This window comes from Scomber japonicus, chromosome 6 (genome assembly GCF_027409825.1).
Source record: "Scomber japonicus isolate fScoJap1 chromosome 6, fScoJap1.pri, whole genome shotgun sequence".
Taxonomy (NCBI): Eukaryota; Metazoa; Chordata; class Actinopteri; order Scombriformes; family Scombridae; genus Scomber; species Scomber japonicus.
This window is the reverse complement of record NC_070583.1, coordinates 23074447-23092411: the sequence shown is the minus strand read 5'-3', so window position 1 is coordinate 23092411 and position 17965 is coordinate 23074447. Positions and strand designations below refer to the sequence as shown.

General features: G+C 39.6%; 1 protein-coding gene across 1 annotated transcript in view; it reads left to right on the top strand.

The window, feature by feature from the left end:
- Positions 1-9999, top strand: part of synrg (synergin, gamma) — a 29305-nt gene extending 19306 nt beyond the window's left edge. The window contains exons 16-21 of the mRNA XM_053320638.1: positions 515-678; positions 843-896; positions 1351-1447; positions 1790-1938; positions 2691-2801; positions 8848-9999. Of these exons, the coding sequence (XP_053176613.1) occupies positions 515-678; positions 843-896; positions 1351-1447; positions 1790-1938; positions 2691-2801; positions 8848-8979 (707 nt within the window). The 3' untranslated portion in view covers positions 8980-9999. The remainder of the gene's footprint in view (positions 1-514; positions 679-842; positions 897-1350; positions 1448-1789; positions 1939-2690; positions 2802-8847) is intronic.
- The last annotated feature ends 7966 nt before the right edge of the window (positions 10000-17965 follow it).

The following is a 17965-nucleotide window of genomic DNA, read 5'->3' as shown; positions in this document are numbered from 1 at the left end:
TCTTTTTCCAGTGGAACAGTAATCTGATCCTAGTGGGGCTTTTTGGTTATGTGTGGGGTGGGAGAGAAGCTATGACGCATGTCTCTGTAGGTGGTAGAGGAGTTGGGGGGTAGATTACCTGTGTCTGGGCAACCCTCACTCACACGCGCACACACAGGCGCTAACTGCCAGCCCCAATGGAATAGTCGGGGCTTAGCGTGTGTTTGTGTCCATGTTTGTTGTGGTACCCTGCCAGGATTTGTCAGTCTATGAGTCCCTATGAATAATTCATACCTGCATATTTGTGCCTCTGTTTTGTTCGTAATTATTGTTTGTCACAAATTAAGTATTTACTCATGCTGTTCTTGTCCTGGAGGAATTAGCCGCAACAGAATGGAAGTATAATGGTTGCAAACAAACAGGTGCATATCTCAAAATGAGTCATCGCCATTACTGAACCAAAAAGAGTTTGTGTGTTTTTTGGCCCTCTCTAACATTATCCATCTTCCTCCTGTCTCTCCTGTCTTTGCCTCAGGCTCACATAAACGCAGTCACAGTTTGGGCGAGAAGGAGATTGGGCGTTCGCCCCCATCTCCGGCTCCGGAGCAGCCCTTCAGGGACCGATCCAGCACCCTGAGTGAAAAGCCCGCCCTGCCTGTCATCAGGGACAAATACAAGGATCTGACTGGGGAAGTGGAGGTGAGACAGGGTCGGCGTGGCTAACAGCACCCGATGTCATTAACCTCCAGATTCCAGCGCAGCACTCAGGACTGTTAAAAGCTGCCAGCACTCACACAGCTACTTATCCTATTCTGCTTTGCCTTTGTGTTCATTTGAGATAATTCTGTGCTGTGTTGTTTCAGGAGAGTGAGCGCTACGCATATGAATGGCAGAGGTGTCTGGAAAGTGCTCTGGAGGTTTGTATATTTGTGTCCTGTGTCCGACCCTGTCGCATTGCAAAGTTGTGTACACAATTTGTCAAATAAATTAAGATAACCAGAATGGACAGATTTTAGTTTCAACCACTTGTTAAATCAAAGGACATTTTTCTGATCATGTAAGTTTTGGGATATGTTCTTTTGTTGACCCCTGATTTATATTGGAAATAACCCTTATGATTTACATAGTTACAAGTAAAAATAAAATACAAATCATGATGGTGTTAATCTTAGAAAAAAGTATAGATAGGCAGCTTTTTCTTGGTCCAAAAGTAGTCTATGTCTTTATTTTGTCAGCAAGACATCTCACAAATGACCAACATACACTTTTTGGTAGAAGTTATACATATGACAAACATGTCGGTCGGCTGTTGCACAATAATGTTGATTACGATGAGCAAAAACATGCTGACTGCTCTCATCCCACATGCAGGTAATCACCAAAGCCAACAACACCCTAAATGGCATCAGCAGCTCCTCTGTCTGCACTGAGGTCATCCAGTCTGCTCAGGGCATGGAGTACCTGCTGGGTGAGGAATTACACACACACACACACACACACACTCGCTCACCACACTATAAACAAGCCAGGATTCACTGCATACTGGGTATGAGCGTCTGTTAAAGAACTCTGTGTGTGGCCTTACACCCTCTGAAGGACAGAGAGGATAAGATTAAAACTACCTCTGGTCTGATGGCTTATCACTGCCTGGTCTGACAAGGTCCTGCTCCCTTATTGTGTTTTTCTGCTTTTAATGAGCTGTGAGCAGCAAACATGTCACAGTGAGTGACAAAAAGCAGTGGAGAAAGGGCAACAAAATATGTTTTTATGATGTGTGTGCTTGTGTTTATTTATTTATTTTCATTGTCAGGTGTGGTGGAAGTGTATCGTGTCACAAGGCGTGTGGAGCTGGGCATCAAAGCGACAGCTGTGTGCTCTGAGAAGCTGCAGCAGCTGCTGAAGGACATCAGCCGCGTGTGGAACAACCTTATGGGCTTTATGTCGCTGGCCAAGCTTGCGGTGAGAGAACAGACAGACATAAAATAACCAAACACTCAAAAAAAATATACTGATTTATGTAAGCAGCTGCTTTCTTTTATCATCCAGACATTTTTATACTCTCCAAGTGCAGGCACACAAATACACATGATAATAGAGCATTGTACATCAATTAACAATGAAAAGGCTGCCAATAACATAATGAAATGTTAGTGAATCCAGTATGTTCGGTTCATTAGGTCCAGATCAATAATCTATTGATTTGGATGCAATGTATCTGTAGCCTTTTGGTTCGCTGGTGTTTGGATCAACAAGGATGACAAGAACTGTATAGATTTATTTATCCAGCTGTCTGCAAGTGTCTGTAAACAGAAGCACACAGGAGGACTGTCCTCTTCCACAGAGCCAGTAGAGGACGAATACTGTTTTCACAAGAAGATAAAACTGACACAGTTTCTCAAGGAGGGAGAGAGAAATAAAACAAGAACACTGTTTAATTGAAGCTTGGGCAAATTTGCATTACTTTTTCAACGATGAAAGATGTATATTCAGGTGTTTGTTTTTCTTCCACATAGTTGAAGTAAAGCATAGTCTTTTTAAGAAGCTGATGAGGCTCAGAGATGTTTACTGTAAGCAGACTTGTTTTCATTGCTGTTATTATAAGAATAGAAATGACTGCATTCACCCTGTGGCAGGAAGTAAAATTTGTTTGTGTGTTTTTTTCTGCTTGTGTGTGTGTGTGTGTGTGTGTGTTTGTATGTCTGCTTGTGCAGCCTGATGAAAGCTCCCTAGATTTCTCCTCCTGTATTCTGAGACACGGCATCAAGAATGCCAAAGAGTTGGCTTGTGGGGTGTGTCTACTCAACGTCGACGCTCGCAGCAAGGTTTGTGCACACACACATACACGTACACACTCAGTCTTACTGTTACTGGATACTGGATACTTTTTTTCATGAATGTTGTGTTCATCCAAAGCGGATAAAAACTGACACTTCTTTGACTTTGAAACATTTTGCAGAACAAAGAAGAAAGCAGTTTTGGACGTCTGTTTAAACGAGTATGAGACAGTGAACTGTCAACCAAATCTCATTCCACTCTTTCCCACTGGGGGCCTCAGGGGGCCTTTTCTCCTCTTAGCGACAAGCCCGGCCGAGTGGGTGGGGGGCTAAAGTGACAGGATTCACTTCTCTCCACTCCTGCTATTGCATAGGCGAACAGCAATTGTTTGCTTCCACACAACCAGATAGAAAGCTTCAGACATTATCACTCTCTTTATAGGTGGATCAGTTAACTGTTCACTAAGCTTTGCTCCCCTTAGTTACTGTTGCTATGCCTGTCAAGCTTCCTCTTCTCCCACCACACATGCAGTTTATTATGATAACAATGGCAGATTTGACTCTCAATTCTTAGTCATTTTTTAAACTTTGAGTCATTGATGTCACAAAGATCGATAAAAATAGGTTTCTCAATTCTGGTCAGCAACATTGTCAGCTTTAATTAGTTTTAGCTATGACATCTAAATAAAATTAAACTAACATTAACTATGTAAGTTGGTTAACAAGGTTGATTCTGGTGCTGGCTATGATTGCTATATGAAATCTCGCAGAGACTTAAGCAAAACCTGCATGTCCCAGGACAAAAGTCAGCATCCTTAGTTAATGATATATATATATAAGAAACATGTAAATAAAGCAGCAATGTTTTTGTAATGTAGTTGGTAATCTAAGCACGATAGGGAAAAATGTAAATTCATCCTGTTATCTCACTACAAAACTATACAAAACAGTATGTTTTTTACTTTTGATATTAGGATGAAGACTAACTGTGTTTGGAAAAGGAAACATTTGCTCAGATTGCTTTAAAACCTTCCACGGATCACTAATGTTAGCCTTAACTATGATACTATCAAGAGCCACACTCACACTAATATTACTTACAACTAACTAATGTTGCTAATATAAGATAATTAGCCTGACATGCTACATAAACTTTAGTGCATTCTTTACATTTGAACACTTTCTGATTTTGGAAAGGCTAGGAAAAATACATCACCACTAATTGTTTAAGTGCTAAGTATCACTCTTACTACAAAGCTTGACAGATCTGCCGTGCCTAGTTTGCAAAGCTATGATTGGACAATCGCAGATTGGGGGAGGGGTTTAGTGAACAATCACTGTTATCTCCTAGCTGTTTTACTGAAGGATGACTGAAAAAAAGTGTCTAAAGATAACAGTGTGTGCTCTCGAAGAAACTGAGTGAGAGAGGAGAATTGTCACTTTGGCACCTCAGGGTGAGTTTTTGCACTCTGGGATTGGTTCTTCAAGGTCAAAAAGATTGTTACTTTGTCTTGGGAGGGCTTCATTTTCTATTCTGTCGCCTCTATCTTGAATTAATGGCTCACCTCGCCACTTCCAGCTAACAACCATTGGGTGTTTTCTGATAACTGTTCACCTATTAACTCTTACTGGGGCACTATGTGCAGAATGTCTACCTCCTTGCCTACAGTGGCTGTGATTTTCATCGACATGGGCCATTAATGGTATCCTCGGACCCTGTGGTTTAGAGGGCAGGATGGTGACGCTGATTGTTTCTTGCGTTCCCTCTGTTGCTCAGCCAGAGCCAGATGGATGGTCCAGGCAAGATATGGCTGACAGAGAGGCATCTAGGCCGCGAGCAGATGTGGCTTACACATTAGTCATAAGCAGGGAGTACAGCTGATAATAGACCTGCACACACAAACACACTCCGTCTCTCACCTCTCTCTCGTGTGCATAAAGCCAGGCTGGAAAATTAATGCAGTTTTATTTTGTCTCTGTGCCACTAGCATGAGATTAATAACCCATCTTTTAATTACATTTTTGGCAGAGCCACACGGGTAAGAATGCATAATAGCCAAGTGGAGAATAGCATCCCCTCAGAGTATAATGAAGTGAAAGAGCAGCTTTGGCTACAGCAGGCAGCACTGATTGTTGCATTGTCCTTTAGTGAAGAGGTGCTTATTTATTTTTTAACCAAAGGTACAGAAGGGTGGAGATGTTGATGTGCCTTCAAAGAAATGTGAAAGATACTTGACAACAAGAGAGCTTAATGGTTCCGAGTTAATTCATGCTATGAATTTTAATTTTCCATTTAGACAGAGGTAAAATCCTTCCTCGAAAGTTCTCAGTCTCACCTTGTCGCTGTTCGAGCAATACTTCTGACATGTAGCAGTTTTTTCATCGTTCTCCCTCTTCAGGTCTGGAGGCAGAGATGGGCAACTAGCAGCAGCTTCATCTAATCTCAGTTTGTCACTTAAAGGCAGCAGCAGTTACAAGTTTTATCACCAGTGATATTTTTCAGCTAATGATGCTCCAGCGCTTCTATTAAATGATAAATGCTAATTTGTGCAATTACAGAGAGAAGCACTGGAAAGGATTTTAAGTTGAATAATTTAGCATTTCTGGCTGTTTGTATTAATGCAGGTTTCTGAAGTGCCTCATGGATTTGGATTGATTATTAAGGCTGTGAAGCTTTTTACTTATGGAAATATGGCAGCAGTACTGAAATGAATTTCAGGTCCAAACTTTGTAAGATTTTTTTTCCTGTGTGTTCCCATCTGCTCAAAATTTCAGTTTATAAATCTGTTGTTGGGTTTACCATCTCTGTCACAGCCTGCATCAGTGTAGCTCAAGTTTCCAGGGTTCCTACACAGCTAAGAAGGGCAGAGAAATATTATATCTTGTATATCCATACATTTTAGACTATACCAGGTGTTAAGTTTAGACATCTACAAAATGTCTTTCTTGAAAAAAACACCACACAAACCTTATGTGCATATTTATCCCTATAAAGAATATTTCTTATTTATAAACAATGGTGGTTTATCTGTGATAGCCATACTGATCGGCTTCTGTCAGCATCTGCTGCTAACACTGACTGAAATCCTGAGTTAATACATTCAGATCAACTCAAGAAGAATGAGACAGAAAATGTGTAGGAGCCCTGGGGGGTAATAACTTTCATATTTTCATCCACAAACCTTCATGGGGAAAAATGAGAGCTCTTTACTGACAAAAACTCAACTGAATGTGGGCTTGTTTCTCATTCTCTGCATACTTCTCTTTCTACTACTTTTGGCATTGCATGAATATGCTGCATCATGCTGACACTTCTTGTGCTTACAGGCATTGACAAAAGACAATGACAGGAAGTTAAGGGTAATTATGCCCCATTTATTTTGAACTCTTACGATGATATTAGAAATGATAGAAAAGCAGATTTTAGATTTAGGTTAGATTATAATATGATCTAATCACGTAGCACCTCTGTATGATTCATGTCTCTTTGTAGAGGGTCATAACCTTTACAGGCACCTGCAAAGGTTAGTTGAATTAGTGGAGTCACACTTTTATCTGACCAGCTCTGTCTGACTTGAAAGCATGAATAGTCTTGTTTCAGAGCGGAGTTACCAGTGGCTGCCGGGCTAAAAGGCTTAAGGATATACAGCGTGCATCTGCACCGCCGCTGTTAAAACAGACTAAATTAGCACTCATTCAGTGATATACAGGTGAAGTCTAAGAGAACTTGGGAGTGGGAGAGGGTTAAAAGGTGAGAAGAAAAATTGAGGTTAGAGAGTGAAAGGCTCTGCAGTGAAAGGAGGAGGCATTACAGTACGTCTTTGTGCGACCACCCTTTCATTTGGCGTCCTCTCCTTCCAACATCACCAGCTAAGTGCAGGTTTGACGAAACAAGTAGGCCAGGGCACAAAAGAGCTTCTAAAGGAATTGCTCAGCATGTGAAATGTGTGTGTGAGAGAAAAGAAAAGAAAAAAGCGTGGAAACATGCCATTCAGTTTGCATGAGTGAGCCCTTCATCCAGCTGGAGCGTCTATGCTGCAGACTGCATTCAGGCAGGTGGAGATTACGTTTGACTTGTGGTGTGTTGTGGTGGGCTGTTGTTTTTTTTTGTATGCAGTTGTTGCTTTCTGCATGCGTCTCCCCTCTCCTTCTGCGTGGGAGGCTATGATTCACTGCACATGACTCATTCCTCACTCTCTCCCGCTTTCGGCTCCAGTATTTCACCAGGGATGCAAACTCTTAAACTGTACATCACACACATTAGCATCTCCTGATTGCACACGCAGTGCTCCAGCTGGGACCGGTGAAAATGCAAACTCGCGTCACGGTGCTCAAGTGTTGTCTGAATAGCTACAGTGTATTCAGATTTTATATGTGGAGAGTCATTCAAGCACAAAAGCAAATTGGATTTTTGAAAGCAGCTGAAATATTTTATTATTTTGACTCTGTGGAGATTTGTGTCGTTCTTTTTTTATCTTGAGCCAAATAAATTGATCAGTATTCCCAACAACAGGAGTGGACATGATGATGGTTCCACCACCTTTCCCCTCATGAAGCAGTCGCTCTTTGATCAACTTCAATTTTAAAACTGAGGTCATCAAAATCTTCTGACTAGGACTTAAATCCTGTGTCTTTATTTAATTAAAACATTGCACAAAATTTGACATATTAAGTTGAAATATATGGAATGACAGTAACTGGTGGCCATTTATCCCATCATGACCTCAACTGTTAAGCTAAGAAAGCCAAAGACTCTTTTTGTTTCATTATGTAATGATGCACAAATTAATATTTACTAATCTACATTCAACAGCTGGCAGCTTTTGTTTTATAGAATAATCTTGCATTGTCTGCCATTGTAGTAAAGTACTTTGGACTGTTGAAGTCATAAAAAATGTCAATTTCAGGATTTTTATTTTTTTCCCCCCACTCACTTTTAAAATTGCATTTTGTGGCATCAGCTTCTCAGACGTAGAACTTCAAGACGATACAGTTTATTTCCAACATAATGGCTGTCTGTCGTCATGTGCACATTCAAGTGTGACACAGCAACATGCACAATGTCTACTAATGTTTTGCAAGATCATGATTACAGATTAAAACACAGGAATTTTGACGTAAGAGACAAATTAAGTGTTAAAATCAAACTCTTTTTTGGTAGAGATTTGTACTAAAACACTTCACAGGTTGCGACCCGACTGCGAGAGCATGTGGAAATAAATCCATATACAATATAGCGATGTCTCCCACTGTGTTATACCTTTGCGACATTTGAGGTCTCTCTTTGGGCACGTCTCAGTGTCATGTGGTGCATATTCATTTATTCCACCACAATCATAGAAATATCAACAGGCCTGTCTTGCCTCCATGAGTCGCTCATGCAGCTTAAATATGTCACAGCAGGAAGGATCCACGTGCTTTGAATTCAGACGTGACAGCAGTCTTCCATCAGAAATCAGTCACTTACTGGTTTGCTGAGAGTCCACAGATCAATAGAGAGTCTGTAAACTATGTGATCAATAAATCAGCAAGTGTTTGATCTGATTGTGGTGATTCTGTAGATTGAGTGTATTTATACAGAATTGATTTTTTTTTCTTTACTTTTCCTCTGCAAACACTTCAATACAATTATATGCAGGGCATTTTAAACAAGTGAAAAGGCTAAATCTTTTCTAGCAGGTATTGAATGCCTGCACACCCATGCGTATTCAAATCCTTTTTATTGCTGGAGGTTGCTTTTTCTCAGGAGAAGCTTGGCAGGAATGTACATCAGGGTCATGTACAGAAAAGCTAGTCCTCAGCGTAGCTCTTAAATCAAGATGTGAATCATGCTGTAAATGAACATTGGTGCCTGGTCTTATTATTTAACCTCCAACTGTAGAATGCAGGACACAAATTAGACGTATACTTGGAAATACGGAGGCTGATAAATCATAGCTGTGTGACAGTAGTGGTTTAGCAGTAGTACAGAGTGAAGTGATAAGGTAGTTCTCCCATTTGTTCTCCACACCCTGCATATTCCTCTTCCTCCCTGAATTGGGTGTATTGTCTCCATGTTTCACGTCTCACATATTCCAACCTTTCACTTTGACAGGCGTTCAACTCGGAGACGGACAACTTCAAGCTGCTGTACGGAGGCCACCAGTACCACGCCAGCTGTGCCAATTTCTGGATTAACTGTGTGGAGCCTAAACCCCCAGGCCTCATACTGCCTGACCTGCTCTGAGCTTTTTGGCGGCGGCTGCCATGGCAACGGGGCAGGGGCTAATCAACATCAGATAGGTGGAGCGGCCGGACGACTGGCACTGCACAGGCTCTCACCTTGGGCTGAGAGCGACAGAACAATGTTTAAAGTCACCCAATCCCTCTGTAATTATTCATTAGTTTTTGTACTCTGAAAATCTCCCTCTGTCATGATCATGTGTTCATGTGCAGATTTAGTAGCTTGTTCAAATTTAAAGCCTTTCTCTAAATACTTATCTGCTGTATTATTGTTATTATCATTTTTGTTCCTCCTGGTTTAACTACCTAAACATATAGGTCAGCTGTACAGGTCATATTTAAATCTATTACTAATGATGCTTTTAAGAAATTATTTTCACTGCAGAAAAAAGGTGAATATTGCAACATAATCACTCGACAGTGACTGTATTTAAATTATTTCGGAGTGCAATATTATTCAAAACACTGGCAAAGGAAGTCTGTAAACATGTTGACTTTTTAATATCACTTGTTGCTTTGCTCCCATTTGAGAGGAATTTTATTCATCATTCCCTTTTTTGTTCTACTGAACCTGAGCTGTTGAATCATAAGCCTATTGTTGTACTTGAATTATTCTGATCAAAACTCCGTGGCTGTTATGGTTTTAATATCTTTTTGAAAGTCTGTCACACTCAAACTGTCACTTCTGGGCTGGAAGGCGAGGGGTCTACCTTTTTATGAATTGTGTTGAAATAACTGCTTTAAATGTCTTGCACTGTGTTGGAGGAGATTTCAGCACCTCTTTGGGTATTTAAATTGTGTATTTTATAGGAGAAGAGTTGTGATTTCGGGGACCTGAAGGGAAACTTGTGTTTTGCAGTTTTTTGTGTTGTGTGCAATTACATCTGAAAGTCTGGAAGAAGTCGACTGTGATCTGAACTAAAATTGCAGCAGCACTTTTTGTATATTACAGTGTCGTGCTGTAGCATAATTATGACTAACTGTAATGTGAATGTGATGTAAATAAATGAGAATGCATACAGTTTATTTCAAGTGTCACAGATTATTACATCAGGATATAACCTCTTATCATCTATTGTGTGTATTTAAGGGCCTTTAATGAACTGCTTTTAAAACAAATCAGGAAACAATTTCTCAACCAAGTAATGAGTTTTAGCAACAGCTAGTAAAATCTATTAAAAATCAGAAGCCATTTATGCTTTTTTGTATTCATTTAAATTTGAGTGAGGTATGATGTGTTATTTAATGAACAAAGGTGGACTTAGTGACCTTTGGAGATAACCAGGCTAGCTGTTTCTCTATTTCCAGTCTTTATGCTAAGCTAATTATACCAGCAGTTGGCTGTAGATGTGTTACCAGACAGGTATGACAGAGTGGTATCTCATTTAACTCTCAGCAAGAAAGTGAATAACCATGTCCTAAAATGTCAAGTAATTCTTTAACACGCTTAAAAATTAGAATTCTTATTGTGTTATAAAATGTTTTTCTGTCATTTTCTGGATTCATTCACTCTGAATTTCTATGACAAATCTTTCTAATCAGACGGTTATTTAATTCACATGGCTTTGATCTTATTCTGCCTGTTCACCAGTCGAGCTTCCTCTTCCAAATGCATGAAGCGCACATTTTCCTCCTGTCATTTTACTCAATAATGTACTTCATCTCAGGCCAGAGAGGCCTCATCTCCATCACTTTGCCACAAAATGGAATAAATTCTGCTTCGACAAGGCTGCCAGGCCATCGTTGGCAGTTGAGCTCAGCCAATCAAATGAGATGTCTGGGGGGGGGGGGGGCTCGGGGAAACCAATCTCATTTTCGTCCTCACACTTGTGTTCAGGTGTGTTCTACAACACCCATTTTATCTCTCGCCGTCCCCTAATTCATTTCCTGCAGAAAATGAATTCCTCTCCTCTCACGGTGAACACCAGGATTACAGAAAATTACAAACGCTGAAATCAATTACTGAATAAGGCTGTGTAATTTGAAATGCAGACCGACTCTCTTCCTCCGTCCCTTTTCCTGTGCCTGTCATCTTCACGCTTATTGTCTGTGATGCTGCACTGAAATGATAACTGTGGGAGAGGAGAAAGATTGAAGTAATACTGTGCTGTATTGACTGCTGCTCTTTGGTATTTCAAGACCATAGTCAATCACATTATTGACTAAAAACAGTGAGGCACAGAAAGTTCAACTGATTGCTTTCACCTTGGTGAAAAGAGTTGTTTCTTGCTTTATTTTCTTGTGGTAACATTTATCCACAAGCTCAAAAAAAAAAAAAAAGGTTGTAAAAGCAAAAGTCGCTTTTAGAGAGTTTTCTACTTTAAACTTTGGATTTAGAAGAACCAGACCAATACTAGATACTATAATCTATCATTTTATTAATGAGCCCTCAAATATAATTATTAAATTATTGTGATCAGCATGTACTATTAGAAAATACACTTTGGCATTCCTGTGCTGCATTTCTTGGCCAACATGTACACTACACTACAATACTGATATATTTGTAATTAACCAAAAATGTGGCTGATAATATCGGCTATTTCAATGTACTGGTCAGACTAAACTCAACATTATAGCTCAGCAGATTCATCATTTGTGAAGCTGAATCTAATATCAATATTGACCATGTATATGCAGTTTCTAAACTGCCTCAAGCATAATTTAGGTTTTTTATATTGTAATTTCTATATTTGCTTTTTTTGGTATTTTTTGGCAGACATATGTTGGCACGGATACGTACAGTTGATCGTGTACACCTACCTAAAACTAATGCAGTCTAATACAATGGCCCTGCAACAAATCCCACCTCCAGAAGGATATTATCCTACTGATTTTGTTTTAAAGAGGTTGATTCAGATTAATTTGGGGGGCTGTTGAATTACAGTGTGTTACCTTTATATTGAGAGTTATTTCTAATATTTAGTCCACCCCCATTTGAGATAAACACAGGGAGGAAACATTACAAATACCTGTCAGTATAATGTAATCAATTTTAACAGCACCACATACTACAGCCTCCAAAATGACAATACATTAAAGGCTGTTTCAACAAAAAACAACCTGAATATTATTATTCCAAAACAGTGAAATGGAGAGAATAATGCCTCTGACCTTTTTTGAGTAAAGCAACTGTCGCTTGTTTTTGATGTCAGTGATTCTCCTGTTCTCATGTAGCGAGGGTTTATTGCAGAGCTGTTGTATTAGCTTTAGGTAGGTGTACATAATAAACTGACATTTGAGTGCATCTGTGATCAGATAAAATAAGCAGATAATGTTGATAAAGAAGCGGCCATTCTCTAGTTCAAAGAACCCGCTCCACCATTACTTAAAAACAAACCACTGAAAGGCGACACTTTAGTAGATTTATGATGCCTCAATTTCACCATTAATGACCTGGACACAAATATCATTTTCACTGTTGAGATGTTCTGTACAAATTGAATATAGCTCTCTGGCTCGCAGCCTCAGTATCCATCCTATCAATCAGTTCAGACAGTTGAGGCTTTAAAGGCGACGGACAGATGAGTCACTGTTACACCGCTGAGACGACACAGTTGCACTCATTCAGCCGCTTACTAAGGAAGAATGACTTGTTTCACTACCGGCTCAAATTGTATTAGCCAAGGTCTCCCATCACGCTTCAGATGACTCCTCAATCTGACTGTGAGACTGTTTTCTCTCATCCTTCATGCACACTTATAGATTCTTTATATTTATATTACAGTCTCACCTTTCCATTCTCAATACCTTTACATGAAGCGGTAACATTCAGAAACTGCCCACTGGGACGTTTATTAAGGTTTCCTAGCGCTGGTTGCATCCATATAAGCAGCACTCTCCCTGTGTTTTTCATTTATGTTTATAGCTGTTTATACACAGCTGAAAAAATACATACTTTGAATCACATCCAATGGTTGAAGCATGCTTTGCCTTGTAACTAAATCAGGTTGTCAAATGACTCCGTAACGAGGGTGGTGGGCCAGAAGCAATTTGAAGCAGCAGTGAAAGCTGCATGTTTATATTAATAACTGGCCTTGTGCTTATGGCCTTGTTTAAATGGAAATGCTGGATTTACAACTATTGATACAGTGAGATGAGCTGTAGCTCAGGCTGATTATAGTGAATTATTAAAGGCTGTATAATTTGAAGCCCAGAGAAGCCATTACTTAGTAAATAATTTCAGTGTCAGCAGATGTTCATATTTGCTTTTTGCAGATGAAATAAAAACCTGCATAGTGGAAATGCAACAAATTACATGAGTGTGAAGATGATTCTTCAGTTAATGGTTCTCAAATCGCTCCCCAAGGATGCATATATGTATCACAGACGGGTGTGACCAGGGCTAAAAATGTGAAGTTAAAGAACTGAATCTGATTTTACACACACACTTTCACGCTAGCAAAGCTCTTCATGTTCAGGTTTGACCACATTTATGGTCATGTGGGGGAATTGTGAAGTTGTGAACCCAACACTGACATATCACTTTTTAAATTGATATGTTGAACTTGTTAGCAAACAGTTGCATCTTTAGTTTCTGTCAACCTGCTGAATGTAAGTCCAATATTCACTCTGTTTTCGGTCTCCTCCAACTCCAGAGGGAAATATCTGGCTCTTTAGCTGCTAAATGCTCTACCCGCTGCTCACTAACTGTGTCTCATTGCCACTGTGTCAGGGTATGTGGAGCTTTATTGCTGAAAAAAGCTGCTGCCTGGATACAAAATGACATGGGAGCAGTGAGAGAGAACCATATCAGTAAAGTTGCAGAGCGGAAAATCAAAACAATGAGCTGAAAGATGCTAAAATACACTGATAATTCCCTATGGGTTAATCACTATAAGTGATATTTCATATTATCTATTGTTATTACTGATAATTTAAGATTAAAGTAAATTCAAGATTAACAGATAAATCCAACCTCTTAAATGTGAAGATTGACTGCTTTCCTTTATATCTTTATATTATTGTAAACTGAATATGGTTTTGGATTGTTGGTTAGGAAAAACAAGTCAACATATTAATTTGTAAAGAAAATACTTACAGACCAGTTTGTGGCAGATAACCAGAGTCAGATGCTTTCTGTTGGGCTGCTGCTGTGCGAATGTCCTCTCATCCAACTTCATTCGTTCTGCATGGCCTGCACTGCTGGAGTCTGGTCTGCCTCAGATGCTCAGGATGAAACAAATGGCTCTGCTTACTGCTTTAATGATAGATGTTAATATCCTGCTGCTGGTGAAGGATGTGTTTACTTTTAACGCTCGACTATGCCCTGGACACCACGTGCATGTACTCACATTAATGCTGCAGAGACAGGGGAAGGGGGCAGGAAAAAAAAAAAAAAAAAAAAAGATTCATTTTTTCCTGAAGAGAAAATGTGGTGCAGTATATAATTTGGACCCATCACTTGTGCATCTTCGTCGTGCTCGGCCTGTCATCAGACGGCCTTCGTCTCTGCAGTTAATGGAATCCATTGTGGAGACCACTTCGGAGGTCCCTCAGAAGTGTGGGCACAAGACAAATAGCACTCATCAATATCTGCCCGCTGCTCTGTAGCCACAGCAAATTGAAATGAATGACAGAAAGTTGCTTTGACATCTGAAGACATCTCTTGGGGGGGGGGTGCAGAGTGAACATCAAGATACCTTTGGAGGAGGAAACGCTAAAGCCTCCTCATGTGAAAACATCTGTGAAACATCGCCAGGTGTAGCCAGTAACTTCTTCTTCCTTTAAAGTAATTGTACATTTCTATTTACACTTTTAATAACAATAAAAGACTGAAATATTACATGTTAGATGTTTATTTTTCTTTCCAGATCAGAACATTAACAGTGGCATGAGCTCTTTTATTTCATATCGCTGTCCTGGGGCATTAAATGATTTGTAAAGTCATATTACAGATTGTGCTCAGGACAAGAACATCTTTCTCTTTCTACAGTCATTTACCCATGAACTTCTTTTTCTTTTTTTTTTGTCATAATATCACACTTAATCTATTAATGAAAGAAGGCGAGGTGGCACTGACCTCTATGGGTTGAACTTAACAACTCTGTTGCTATGGGCACTCATAATCATATCTAAATAAGTGCTGTGTGTGTTAGATGTCTGTAATTTGTTCTATAGTGTGACAGAGAGTAACTCACAATAAGAAATTATCACAATATTTTAAGTGCCAATGATAATGATGGTATTACAATATGGGTGACTCTGCAGTACATCATATATTACAAGACAGAATTTTCTATGACTGTGTTTAGATGTGCACTAGTATCCTGCTTATAATCCAGTATTTGGAGTATCCTGGTTATATTTTGCTCATCAAAAATCTGAATACACTACCTGGAGTACCAGGGTCCTGTCACATGTAAAAACCATAACCAGGTTCTGAATATTCTTTGTTGGTACCATTGACTGTATATAAAGATAAACAACATGACACCTCCGTAAAAGTGAAGCCAAAAAAAATATTGTGAGCCCCCTGGTGGCCCCTCTTTGTTAGCTTTTGGGGCATGAGGCAATTTTTAAAAAGTACATGTCAAAGTGATTTTCCCAAAAATTTCTGACATTTTAGGTAAGTTCTTATCATGCTTCTGTTTATCCACATGCTCATGTTTTCATGTTTGTTGGTATGCAGTTACTTGACTATATAAAAAGGTGGTGTGAAGTCATGATTGACCGCTGTCACAGCTACCCTCAAACCTCTGCCAGGCGGGGAGACAGCTGAGGGGGTGTGTCCCATGGGCTATCATCCTACCACCGGACTCTACTGTGCACACTCTGGCTCCAAATGATGTGGAAATATTCTCTGGTCATTTTCTATCCTGAGGACAGTAGGTGTCTCATTCAGAGTGCTTCATCTATCCGTCTACTGAAGTGGGCTGGGATATGCAGCTGTGTTGATAAGCCTGGCTATCTCCTATGACAACCAAGGTCAGGTAGAGATATGCTGAAGATGGTCAGACTGGTAACCTATGTGCAGACTACGTGACTTTATTCAACTTTAATCAATATAGTGTCTTGTTCATTATTCAATAATCAATAGATGCATAGATTTGTGAAGAAAAACCTTATTTAAGGGTAGCAAACACTCTCTGTCTAGAAGTAGACAGCAGAATAGAGTGGCATTGCACAGTGTTTCACTTGTAATGTAACTCTGTTCTCTTCGATCGAGATTCAATAAATATTCATGCATAACACATCCCTGTCTTCTGACGAGTTCTGCACTTTGGGTTAACCAACACCAATTTTCTTGACACTGGAAAAAAGATATTTTGGCTTCACTTTTATATAGTTTTAAAAAGCAGAGATGCATTGTCCATGTTTATATTCAGTCAAATATTGGCACAGAATATAGTGGCTGAAACCTGGATACTGTTAGAATCATGTATACAGGAGCTTCTCATGTTCCAAGTAAACCCCATATCCCAAATATAATCAAAACCAGAATAAGACTAAAAACTAGGATAGTGCAGCACTCTATGATATCTAGTGCTGAAATGATGAGCTACCTGACTGATTAGTCAATTGGCAGAAAATAGATAAATCAGCTTTTCAAATTTTGCTGCAAGATTTGTCTATGTTTTCCTGTTTAATGTGATTGTAAATTCAATATTTACAATGATATGTTGGACAAAACTTTCCATTTGAAGACGTCAGCTTAACAGACCGGCCGATGCATGCCAATGTGTTAAAACTGTTGTTTTTCTAGAGAGTGATTAAAGTAATTGCTGTTTGCAGCCCTGGCCACATCATAACTGTTCAAGTGAAGAGGAAAACATGACAGTAAGTCTGGCTGTCTTTTAAGATTTCATTTTTGTGCAAATTCAGTATTACGATAATGAATTGCTCTACCTGAAGATCCACAGTTAAAATTTGGATACACACAGTATTATAAAGTATGATAATACTGGCACCAGTGTACTGTGATTTACTGTCATCTCAATTATCTTACCCCTACTATTATATTGGTAAACAGTAATTTTGTGGTGTGTAGAGCGCAAACACTAAATTGAAAGTTTCAACCGCTAGACATCAGCAAAAGTAGGACTTTCAGCCTGTGTGACATTACTCTTCAGGCTAGTTTACCATCGGAAGTGTTTCCTGAAATGCACTGCTGTTTCTGAAACCTCCACCGAATATGGACACAAGGCAAAAACAGTGGGATAGAAAATATTCATCTATCATAAAGCTACCAGTTCCCTTGAGGCAGTGGACATTTTTTTTAAATACAGCATCAAATAGCACTACAATAACATAGTGTAGTCACAGGATGGAACAGTCAACCCTGTGGTACACAGGAACTTTCCCTAAACCTTGACTCCCTAAAAGCTTACATCTTTTAGATTTTCACCTTAAAAAGGTAGATTTAATCATTTTTAAATTTTAAGTTAAAGTGCGCCATTTTCTTCTCACTATCAGTACGTTCCAATAAAATTATTTGCCTATATATATATTTTTTTTTTATCTGTACACTTATCTTAAATGCTACCATAAACTGAGAGCATGCTGCTGCCCCCACACTAAAGATAACTGCAAAACTGGCACAATACCGTCACATGACATCACGTCAGGAAAAGGACTTCAGTCACTGTCAGAGCTGTGGACTCTTGAGCATAGCAAACAACTTAACAGAGTGCTCCTCCTCACTGGGACTGAAAAGACAAACCAGCACCAACATCCACACTCTGAATGTTTTATCTTGTTTTGGTGTCTGACATCATTGTGGTCCTCGGGATTTAGGGCTTGAAGTCGCCTTGCTCCCACTCAAAGCATAAATGGATGGACGAGCAGCAGCACCGTTCGCCACCAGTGTTTGGTTAGACTCCCTCTGTTCAAACGCACCATTATTCATTAAATAAGTTTCACACAGATGTACACTCACACACGTCTCATTCGCCTGTCCAGAACAGGCGAGAACCTGCAGTCCAGAAGGGCAGAAGGGCTCAACTTCACTTTCCTCCTTGATCCCTCACTGTGGACACTGGTACAACCTC